Here is a 12,182-nt window from a genome sequence, read left to right on the forward strand (position 1 = left end):
CTCGGTAGAACCCTAGGACACATGTTCGCTGATCTGGCGATGGAGATAGTGGGGCTCACTCTGCCGGCGCTAGAAAAAGATTCACTACGACTCAATTCGTATGCCCTGAAATGGTCGCTAGCTCCAAATGTTGCTAAATGTATCATTCTAAACTGAAAGCATAAGTATCGTACCATCCCGGAACGTTACCGACTCGTCATTCCATGAACGCCTCGGGGGGATTCATGGGAGTCAATGGCATGGCGGATAAATCCTTCTTGAAGCAGTCAATATCAGTGAAGCGGGTTGAGTTTGACGTGGTAGACATATCGAGTTTTGTCTTCTCCGAACCGTCTGCTCGTGCAAGAAGGTGGACCGAAAGCTTCCCTCGTGTCAGAGACCCTGGCTTCATGTGTTGCCGACAGAATTCGACGATGTCATCCTGAGTGAACGTCTTAATGCACTCCGCGTCTTTGCGACCTGGAAATCAATGAGCTCTCAATCAGGCGTGACGTGAAGAAGTATAATTACTCACCGCCTTCAAAGTCATAATACCCGTTCTCGATTTGTCCCCAAATTTTCTCGCTCTCTTGTGCGAAATTCCTAGGCTTTTGAAGGCATCTAAGAATCAAACTTCGCTTGTGGTTGTGAAAGTCGGTCTTGGACATGCCGCGCAGGCTCTTAGAGAACGAGCTTAAGAATCCCTCGATTTTTGACTCGAGATAGGCCGGTCTCTGCTGGCTCTGAATCTTAAAGCTTATACCGCAGGTAGAAAAGAAACTTCGGAAGTCGCTGTCGACCACATATCCCAACTGCTCCTTGGTTCGTAGCCGGTCGAATGCGGGTCCTCGTACCATCTGATGTAAGAGCATCGCCTTGGCCCTCTTCGATCGGTCGCTGTTATCACCGACGTATAGAAACATTTCGATACAGTGGTTGACGTTGTCCGGGTCCTTCAGCGTCTTCTCATAAAGGAACTCCGATCCCTTGGGTATGATCAGGGATTGAGAGACAGGCCGCTGTGTTTCGAGTGTTTTCGGCGGCCTCAAAGTCGCCGCAACCAGGTCTGCCAGGCGATGAGCCTCACATATCTGCAGATCGCCATGTGCGTAGATCTCAAGATGCATTGGCGCCAGAAGCTTCTTCCGGAAATGGCGAACGTCGTCGATGGTAACGCTCGCCACATTCTCCCGAAGCGTTTCAACGGCATGCCAGGGTTCGGAATTGAGGCAGCCCGTAAGGTACCAAATCTGCTCATGGGGCTTGTCTAGCTCGCCATTTTGGTACCCTAGGATTAGATCCTGTTTGGTCATGTCAAATCTCGTCTCAGAAAACTCTAGACGACTCACAGCGTCGAGAACGTGCTTCAAGAGACTTTTGAGTTTCGCCTCATACCCAGAGATGCTGAGTAGCAGCCCGTGGCTGGAACGGTCAATGCCAAATCGAAGACCTGCAAGCGTGGCGTGAAAGTATTCTGTGTACAAATGGTCTATCATGAGATTGACGAAGAGTTCACTTGTGACAGCATCTTGGGGGGTCGAATAAATATCCGGATGCCAGCATTTGATCGTAAACGTGGCTTTGGGCTCGTTAAAAAAGTCACTCTCCTTCCACCATACCCGCATAGTGGATTCGTTCCGAATGAGTCTTGGTGGCGTGGAGGACCCGGAGCGCTTTTCCTTGTCGAGGTCGATGATGACGGGAATCAAGTTGTTGCGGCGGGGAAAATGAAGATTGCTGGTTCGTTCGGGACCTGTGCATGACGCAGCCTCCTTGATGTCCTTCATGAAGTCATCAGGAATCTTCTCCCAAAAGAATTCAACTCCATACCACCTTTCCTGCTTCCAGCTCTCCTCTTGGTCGTAGCCTTCAGGCAACTCTTGTGACACAATCGTCATGCGGAAGTTGTCTGGCCTTAAGCATGCTAGACACTCTTCGATGAGGCCACCGTCAAAGGTGCGCAGTAGGGAATGGCCGCTGAGCAACCACTCGCGCGGCGTAGGCTCCTGCATGAGTGCACTGATTGTACGAGCAAAGGTTGCCTCGTTTGTCTTTTCTGGGTACTTGAAGTTGACGTCGGCCATACTCTTGATCTCATCAAAGATCCACTCCTGAGGGGGTGACTCCCGGAGGAGTGAAACATATCGGAAAAAGACGAGAACCACATGCTTGTAATTCTTGATGCCCTGTGATGAATGTGAGCCTTGAGTTCTAGGATGTAAGCATGGGGTTACGAGTTCACCTCCTCAGTCAGACGTATGTCGCAATGGAAGATATCAGGTGTGCCATCACACACAGATTCCGCATACGCGTATGAACCATTGGACCATCCCTTCTCTTTAAGGTAGGCCGTTATGCTCCCTGGTCCCCCATGGCTGATCAAATGGCTGATGTACCGATCAGGCTGCGAAGTGCACGTCTGTCTATGCTCGGGAAACGGAAAGCGCAACCTCAATTCGCGCAGGTTCATGATGGGCTTAGCGAATACCTGTACACCGAGCTCACTTTCGCGATAGGGGACCTCTTCCTTCCACCGTTTGGGGACCAAACTCTTGTTCTGAATGCCAGAGAACATTTCTGCGACCCAGTTCTCCAACACGTCCAGGGGCTCCCGTCCCAATACTACTAACTTCATCGAATTCGCCGAGTAATGCCCGTTCCAGAAAGCGACTAATCGATCTCGGACATCAATGCCCTTGGCCTCTGGTCGAGTCTGAAGAACATCAATATTGCCGGTAGCGAAACGATGGTAAGGATGCTTGTGATTGGAGAGGCTTTTCTCGACCTGTTTCAACCGCCAAGAATCTAATTGCGTGTTCTTTTGATGCTCAGAGTGGACAGCCTGCAACTCTCGGTCGATGGTATCTTTGAGAAAGAGGGGCGCTATGAAAAATTCGACAAAGCAGCGGAGAGCCTCTTTGAGGGGCGAGGGGTTTATTGCAGACGGCTCCTTATCATTTCCAGGCTTTGCTGCCACTTGAAAAAAGTAGTTTGTAGATGTTGGCGTCGTATGAGCGTTTGCGAAGCCATTGTTAACGCTCAGATACTCAGAGAATTCCTTTTCCGCAGGGAACTTCTCGGTGCCCTTGGACAGTAGCTGTGAAAGCAGGCGTCAGTCAATTATCGTTAGCGTGTCCAGGATTCCGATGTTTCGGCTCCATACATGCTCCACGGCGTGAGCCATGCCAGGCATATCCTCTTCGTCACTGAAACTCCCAACATGGACATCAAGGGAGGCGCTAGCATTGTCTGTGTCTGAATCATGAGCTAGAAGAACTTCAAGCTCGTTGGATAGTCGAATGACACGATAATCCCGCTTATCGCGCAAAGGTTTTTCGAGGCGATCCGTGATAAGTTCAACGGTTGTTGTGCTGGACACCATCGCTGCCGATCGTGAAGTGAAGCAAGTGAAATATTGCGAAGACCCGGGTGTAATGGAGTCCAGGCGTGAGACAGGAAAAAACGATCTCTTACGACCTATTGGTGTTTTCGACAGTCTGAATGGCGAGGCAATGTGTGTTTGCAGCGTCCACACATGGAAGCCCAGAACAAGTTCAACAGACAGGAAGAGGGCGGCACCAGGCTACGAAGCAAAGAAAATGGCTCGTGATCATGGTTATACTCGCAGTGCGCCCGCTATCTGACTCATCTGAGCCGCACTGCTGCCCGGTTTGGGAAACAATGCCAGCGCGTCGCGTGTTACAGACTGCACCTACGTGGCCACTTAGACGCACTTGGTAGCGTGAAGTCCACATTAACCCTGCGGTAGAGCATCCCATTCGTGGCAGGCGCTCTTTCGCTGCCTCCTAGATTCACCGGAGATCATCTCGGTAAGCTTTCGTCACTCAGGCGTGAATGGCCAGGACTCATATGCAGTAGAAGGCCTCGACCGTGGTCGTGCAGTGCGCAGGAAATTTCAGGGCCAGGACTGTGTTAAGAGAGACCATCCATCGAGGTTTGGTCCGCTGTGGTATGCGACAGGCTTCATGATCCATGCTAGCGGTGCAGGCGTAACCTATGACCAGGCTCCAGAAGACTGACGGGAACATCGAGCCGTTCAGGCTGGGCGATCCAAATGACCAACGAAGCAGCCAGCACCGCTTATCAACGGTCTGAGTGCTTGACACAAACATCAATGGCAGATCACCATTTTCAGGTTAACGTCTTGGATTCGGCCACGCTGTATGAGGTGAGTTCGTAAGCGAGCCTTCAGCCTTCAGTGATGGAAAAATAAATCTGAGGCTAACACATGCTTATCCTGCTTTGCAATCCTGTGGCTGTGTCAGTTATTGCCTGGCGGTCAATCTCCGCCACGTAAATGAGCAACGGCGCAGTGTAGGCGAACGTCACCAAGACGAGTGACCAGTGGCTTTTTATGTCTCAAACATGCAGTGTCGTGGCCTACATGCGGTGTGGCACACTATTGACAGACAAAGTATAGCTGTGAGCGTACCGGTAATGACTTAAAGGACTCATTTCAATGTAACGTGGAATGGTATAATTGATTACAAGACCCAGAGCCATCCAAATCGAACCCAATCTTTCTAGACTGTCCAAGCTGCAAGAATCAAGTCTTCCCCCCGTCCACACAACGATTCCTACGAAGATGAACGTCCCCTGTTTTCAAGATCAACTACATAGAGGTACACAGTTCTTGCTTGATATGGGAGAGAACCACGCTAATCGGTTCTCCTCGGTGGTGCAGTGGTCACCAGACAAGACCTCGAACTGCCTTCTCACCCGCAGACATGGGCTGGTAAGGCCGGAGTGAAGATCCTGTGGTATTGCGTGGGTGAACCTCAACTTGCGCAGCTGGCAATTGGTCTGACATCACGACAGTGTCAATGCAGCCATGGGGGCATGGGTACCCAGGATAAAGCCTGCGCACACTGTAAAACACCCAGGTGTGGCCAGTGTCAAATAAAACCCTTCAGAACCAAGTCCACAAACCTCATCACCAACTGTGGCATCGGCTTCTACTCTGACTAGGTGGCAGTATCGGTCGTCTGTGGCGATTTGTAGCGTTCCATCGAGCATTCGTAGAACGCCGCCGCATCACCTACACGAAGTAGCAATTAGAAATATACACCTTTTTCAATATTGTTTGTCACATTTCGCTGGCCTGACTACCGGCTGGGCAGTAAGCCTAAGATAGAGACAGTGCGGCTGGCCCGGCGCCTTCTGGTGCTCGAATGCTGACATCAACCTGCACCTATGGGACAAAGGATGCCTCGTGGTGGTATGAGGAAAAGCAAATTACAACCCGAGATCTCCATACTGAGGATCATGCAAGAGTTCCTTCAAGCGCAAAAGCGGACCATATTCTAGAGGTTTTTCGTAATAAAGGTAATGGACCTTTACCCTTGAAAGCAGCGGGCCCTAGTTCAATCAAAATGAGAATAACATGGCCTAATTGACTTACTGGCCAGAACCCTCAATGACGCTGCGATTTCCTCTACGTATGAGGCCGCATGAACACCGTGTCGGACAACACCCTTGGGAGGCATAATGTCAAATGGTCGACCAGTTGTCCGCCCTGCCACTTGGACAACCCCAGAGTCTAGAGCCTAAACACCGAAGGCATCCGTCTGGACATGCGTAAGTCGTTTGAGAAGCAGTTTTATCGGCCTGGACTGACGCATAACGATAGTGCCGGTGCGCTGAGGGAGGGCAGGCCCTGAAAAGTGAGCCATCTCGCGATTGTGGAGTTAGACCATGTTCATGTTTCGTACCACCCGCCCGGCCCCGCTTACCTTGGCAATCTCTCTCCATGATCCCGGCGATGCTCCGTTCATGGTGAAGCATAATAGCCGCTCGTCGCCCTTGAATATCATCACCGAGGTGCCACGGACCGCTGCTCAGCCTATCTCTGCATCTGTCAGCAACAGCGGCCAAGCCGCCCTTCCCCCCAGATTACACGACAAAACATGATCGCGATTGGGATGACCGAGCAGAAGAATTCTCCTGCCGATACAGTGCGGAACCGCCGCCATATCTTCGAGGACGTTGCGAACCCGGAGCAATCCCCTGAGAGCGGCTGTTGCAACACGAATGAGCATCTCCCGATTTCTCCCCAACAGTTGATATATCGCACGGCTGGTGCCACTAGTGCCACTGTCGCGAGATGGAAACCCGGGAGCAAGTTGCCACCACGCCGACAGAATCTTATTAATTGTTTGGCTTGCGCGGGTTCGACCGGGACTATGGAGGTCTTACTGTTTACCTAGGCGCGCATGGAGCTATGGATTTAGCTGAAGCAGAGATGGATCCATGGGCATGTGACGAAAGACAATGGCAATATTTGTAGATGCAAAATGACAAGCTTCCGATCCGTCCAATCAAGGATCTGGTTGCAGCCCGCGATGAGTACACTCCTCCATAGCTTCGGGTAGACCGCGGACGTGTCGGACACGAACTACCATGGCAAGTAGTGAACCGTCATTCCGCAGTTGATAGGATGGAAACGAGGGGCTGGAATGGCGTGGTGACAAGCAAGTCCGTCTTTTGAGGTGGGCGGCTGGCAAGACACAACAGATAAGTAAAGCGTTCCCTAATCACCGGCTGAGAAGATGAGAAATCACGCAGCCTATTCTCCTAGGTCACCATCGCTCGTTCTCCCGTGGGTCGTTCGTGTTCTACTCTTTAGCTTAAGATTCAATAGGATGGTGTTCTTGGCCATGTGGTCGTATGATGGAGGACGGAACTAGGACATTCAAGTCGGCGATGCAAGAGCAAGGGAAGACGATGGCACATACAATGTTGCATACAACATTCTATTCTCTCGACTAATGATAGCTATTTGTGCATATTTTGCCTAAGGGAATCTTCCAGGCACAAAAGGAATCTCTACATTTGAGGAGTAAGTTGGAGATCACGTATCTAAACAAACTCGACAAATTCTTCCGTAATTGCTGTCAATATGTCAGAGAATTCGGAAGTCTGTTTCGTTTCCCTCGAGACTTCCAGATCTCGTCGCAGTTCCTGCATTACAGCATTGTACCTCCGAATTGACTGAGCGGTAAGATGTTCGGCCCGAGACTTTGCACAGGAAATGGTCACGTATGTGTCCCGCAACTCCAAGACTCGACGGATTGCTTTTGCCGAGTCGAGCTGCTGGCCGAGGCAATCATCGACCTTCACATCCGCTTCTCTCATAATGTGACTAAAAGGGAAGTACGAGGTCAATACCTTGAACCAGCCGACCTGACTATCCCCGGCCTGTCCTCCCTTGGCGTCAAGAAACTCAAGGTACGCAGCCAAGACCGCAAGTCGGAAGACCTTTTCTTCCCCAACCAAGCTCCTGGAGTCCCTCAACAACGATTTGAATGACTTCGCGGCTTCATCAAAACGTTTTTCTCCTGTCGAGATTTTGGCAAGAGCTAGCTTGGTGTCGTAAAGCGCTGATGTCGAGTTGTCTAAAAGTCTCAACACCATTTCGAACTCCTGTCTGGCTTTCTGATAATCGACACGATCCATGTGATAATAGCCGAGGTTCATGCGAGCTTCGAGGACGAGTGACCTGTTGCTGGCTTTGTCGATGACTTCCTGCAGAAGGAGCCGAGCGTGCTCCTTTCCGCCTGGGACTACGGTGTTTTTGAGAGCGAAGCCTAATTGATTGGTGATACCAAGCGTTACATCATTCCCGCGGCCGAAATCTGATAGCGTGCCTCTGGCAACAATGATATACGTCCAGGCACAAAACTTTGGTTCCCCCTCGCGGCGGAACCCGACCGCAACGTACTGCATGCCGTACCAGTCTCGAGCATTGAGTGCAAGTTTTACGTCCAGAATCAGACAAGGGATGGGCTCTGACGTTTCTCTAGAGTGGCATTAACTGAGCCACTCCTGAAGAGCGCTATTTCACGTAGTGTGCTTACCTAGCCTGAATCTCCTTTTCCATCCTCTGGATGAGGTCCTCGTCGGGAGGATACTTGGATAAGACATCCTCCATGTGTCTGGCTTATTTCGGCGGTTTTGTGGGTCAAGCCAAATGCCAAATGATTTGCGAGATGATGGGTCTTTAAACTTGAGATACTTCGGCGGGATCTCTACGGGCTTTAAAGGATTGGGCAGTAAGAAGGTGTCTGGTTTGGCCTGTGTTCATCGCACATCGCTGTAGGAATTGGGTTCTTTGACCTGCGTAAAAAAACTCCACGTCATCTATTCACCGACTTTGTTGTCCCAGTACATGCCAGGCTCCGCTGCATTAGTCCAAGAGGTTGCCAATGCAGCCGAAATAACGATGTTCAGGCGGCGTGCATGGCTTTAGTCGCGTAGGGGTAGTATGCTCGCCAAGATGTAGTTTCTTGGATGGCAGTACTTGTTGGAGTTACAGGGTCGTTGACGAAGTTGTCCTGGCAAAGGCGAGTTATCACGGAAAGGTTGGGGAGCAGCAGGCGGCTCACCTTGACTACTGTGTGTCCATTTACCTACCCCCGTATTTCAAGATTCGTTCTTCCTGCGCACATCCGACTCGAAATCGCCGCATGTGTCGCTGAATGTCCCATCTTTCGACGACTTTGTCGCCATCGCTCTACAAGGCTAATGAGACGCTCCACGGTCGGTAGCGGTCCAAAAGAAAACGTAAGACTATCTCGGGTCGCAGCCAAGGCTCGGCTGATCAAGTCATCGCCTCAAAGCCGTGTATCCAAACGACGGCCGAACACTTCGGGAAGTAGGTCTGGACTCTGGCCAGTGTTCGACTGGCGTTGCTGTGTAGTGGGGGAGAAGCCTTCAGGCTTGCTTCTGGGCTGGTAATAGAGACACGGCCGTCTGATGAGATGATACATTCACCGACTGTCTACAAGAGTAGTGTGTTTGTTCAAGGGGCTCCTGGTTGGGGAATTGTTGGTGAGTCTAGGTCGGATACAGGGAAGCTCAGCCACCTGCGAGGAACCATGTTCGCCCGTCAAGGCCAGGACTACAGACAAGGGCAAGGGCATACAGGCGCTTCGTGGAGCCGGCAGCTAAAGGTGAAAGGTTAAGGGTGATAGGAAATAATACTCATCAGCATCTGGATCCATGCTCCATCCATGCTCCGAGGCCGCGCGCGGCATGGTTAGTCACCAGGGATCGATAGAGGCTAGCACTTGTTGGCAAGCCTGCCCCGAACTCACATGCGCCTGCATCTGGCATTCCATCCATTGTTGGTCTTCTTGGCCCTTGTTGCTTCAATTTCAACCGGCGCAATGTGTGTTGCGATGGAAGCCAGTTGTGATACAGCTGGGGTCCATTGACACAGTCGGTGAGCAAATGGGGCAATGTCCCGCAGGCGAAGGAAGCAAAGACGTTCAATGCGTGAGGGCCATGGTCAACTTTATTGGGAGGCTGAGCTGCCGGATACAGCCGTCGATGATCATAAACACACGGGCTACCCAGCGATGATTCAGGTCCTGGCGCTGTTCCATGATCTGAAATCTTGGAGAAGCCGAAGATTGCTACGATTTCTGCCCCAGAGCCGGTTTATTCGAACGGTCTACCTCTTGATGTACGCAGCATAGACAAGGTTGAATTTACGGGTCAAAACAGGCAAAGAAAGAGCTGGAGCGGGTACGCCAAGGGGAGTACCACAGTGCACCCATAAACTACGCCGAAATGGGGCATCGTAGAGCCGGTGTGTGCTGGGGTCAATCCCTTTGCTGCAAGTCAAGTGGGGCGTCCTTAAACACACAACCAAGTACAGTGTACGTAACACTGAGCCTGGAAGTCGCGACACGCCCCCGACTTTCCACGGACAAGGGTGCCGGTACCGCCTGCTCGCCTTCCAAGCACCCCGAATCGGGTGGCTTTGGCGCCGCAACAGCAACAGGGGCCGCTGCGCGTGGCAGGCCACCAATCACACATTGCCTAGCAAGCCAGATCGCACCTAATCATGTGGTTGTTTGCCAACGACGCACCAATCCCTGTCAGGTCCCCTTCCCTGCTCTCCGCCGGAACGAGCCTGCCAGGGTCCGGCGGCTTCTTTACAGCCCGTGAGTGATTCATCTTCCCCAGGTCAGCTACCTCTTCCGTGCAGCTCCGCTCTAGTTGACCTGTCAAGTGTCGCCCGGCGGGAAACACGCGAAACCACTGCCTGTCTTGGAGAGTGCTTGATCCCGGGAAGCTTGTCTCCTTCCTTCTCCCTGCGTCAACCGCACATTGTAATGAACACCGCCGGGCGACTACGGCCGCCAGGACCTGCATGGAAGTGAATCGATACTTTCGGGAGGTTGTTAGGCTCCGTGAAGTCGACAAGGGATCGTTCCCTGTTCCGGGGCCTGGCACAGGGCCGCCCTTCAGGCCACGCTAGTAATTCATTGTCGGTGTATCCGTAGGAGCCATGCCGTGATCACCGCTGGGAACGTGATAATGCGGGTGAACTTCGAAGACATCCCGCACTTGACGCAATTTACGTTCGATCATTCGATGACTTGTCCTTCCTCCGGGCTAGCAAGGTCTCTGAGAGCTCCTTGCAGCATCCTCCTTCGTTGTGTGAGGGTCCCTCAGGCCTGAACCGTCTCAAGAGGAACCCCACAAACGGCCACTGGGATGCGCAGTCCAGGCCTAACATGGCTGTTCTTGACCGGTCGGGGGACATCCGGTGATTTGAAAAGCAAGCCTCCCAGCCGGACCAGCAGAGCAGGTGGGCCAACGTTGGCGTCAGGCCCAGCAGGCAGTGTTCCCAGGATATTTCCTGCTCCGGAAAACCACGAAAATTCGAGAAACCAGTCATCCATCCTTCAGATACAGTCAATCCACCCTGTCGTTTGGGTATTGTGCCGCCTATGACGGACTTGTATCAACCAACTGCTCCGTAATCGATCAATGAACCGAGTCGACTCATCAACATGGGACCTCGAGTGAAAGGCAAACTCGCCCCTTCCACGCTCGGAGGGCAGTCATGCAACCAGGCACGTCCCCGAGCCGCTCATCATCTGGCCATTCCCCTAGGAGAAGGTCTAACATTAGGTTTTGTAAGGCCACAATCTTCTTCATGTCGAGCAGCAACGACCAGGCTTTGAGTCCAACCCAAATGAGACTGCCAACCCTCACTGCCACTCGATCCCAGATGGTGACACAATAGCGGCGCAGAAGCAGGAAGTCGAGCAACGGGAAGCCGAAAATGCCTCCTACAAGGAATGCATCAAATCGATCCGTAGCGCCAATGAACACGAAGCTGAGATGATTTACAAGCAAATTGGGACATCAGGCAAACCCGTGCAAGGCCTTCAAAACCAGCCCGACGCAACTTGTCGCCGGGAATCGTTTATAAGAGAAAATAGGCGAACCCACATTTCTATTCGCGAATACATGAGGGAATGTTCGTTGATGCTCGCACGCCTGCCCCACCGTAACGAGGGGCGTCACTTTGACTGGAAGATTTGACAAAAACCATTCGTCATTGATGCCGTTCACACGAATGATGCTCTCTTCCCAGGGCAAACAACCAGAACGAGGCATGGCGGTGGCTTGCGCAGGAGTCTGATCCCACGAATGGCTAGTCCGCAATTACCATGTTCTCGAAGAGGGGCAGACAGCTGATGATGAGATGGGCTACCAACTTGCAGACCTGGACGACTTTTCTTGATTATCGTGGCACTTGATGTACGACGTCTCCGGACATTTAACGGAATCAACCACAGCTTCCGGTCTCCATACGTTTCAGCATCCTGATTCGCAGACTGCGAAACTAGAATCAAGTGGGGAAAATTCACTGCGTTGACTTTTTCACGAGCGTGACACTGCTGGAGCCAAGGCTAGGAAACGTCCCTGATCTAGTATGTCAAGAACTGTAGCACACAGAGAACCTGATACACCCACAGCGGTTCACTTGTCGAGCAAACCATCTGAGTACACCGCAACGTGTGCCGACTCATGTGTCAGTAGGAATGTACTCTTGGAGTAGGGAGGGACTGGCAGCTGAGACAAGGCGAAAGGAAGCAATTTTGCCATTGTCCACTGCTTCATCTGCGCTTCTTGTGCTTGCCACGAATGATTCGCCTTTTCATAGATAATTGATAGCCCGGTCAGCGACACCTGTGAGTTTGATACACCAAACCGATTCAGTCATAGTGGCGCGACACCGTCCACGTCACGAACATGGGCGACACCGGTGAGGAGGGCAGCGAAATCTCGTCAGCGCACGAGTACACCAAATTCCCACACAGACACCATGTTGAACTGGCTGGGCGTGCAAACATCACGGCTTCTGCATCCAACCGTTG

At 51.9% G+C, this 12,182-nt stretch overlaps 2 protein-coding genes across 2 annotated transcripts; both read right to left on the minus strand.

Moving 5' to 3' along the window:
• Window positions 1–196: 196 nt before the first annotated feature.
• Window positions 197–3,361, minus strand: CABS01_16705 (peptidase M16 inactive domain-containing protein; the record flags this gene model as incomplete). The annotated part of the gene is made up of 4 exons (XM_060550035.1): window positions 197–459; window positions 515–2,165; window positions 2,222–3,076; window positions 3,143–3,361. The coding sequence occupies 4 exons, from the start codon at window positions 3,359–3,361 to the stop codon at window positions 197–199; spliced, it is 2,988 nt and encodes a 995-aa protein (XP_060404036.1).
• Window positions 3,362–6,858: 3,497 nt separating this feature from the next.
• On the minus strand, window positions 6,859–7,930 carry CABS01_16706 (uncharacterized protein; the record flags this gene model as incomplete). Its single annotated transcript, XM_060550036.1, has 2 exons — window positions 6,859–7,798; window positions 7,857–7,930. The coding sequence occupies 2 exons, from the start codon at window positions 7,928–7,930 to the stop codon at window positions 6,859–6,861; spliced, it is 1,014 nt and encodes a 337-aa protein (XP_060404037.1).
• Between the last annotated feature and the right edge of the window lie 4,252 nt (window positions 7,931–12,182).

Source organism: Colletotrichum abscissum, assembly GCF_030869225.1.
Source record: "Colletotrichum abscissum strain IMI 504890 chromosome Unknown Scaffold_133.1, whole genome shotgun sequence".
Classification (NCBI taxonomy): Eukaryota; Fungi; Ascomycota; class Sordariomycetes; order Glomerellales; family Glomerellaceae; genus Colletotrichum; species Colletotrichum abscissum.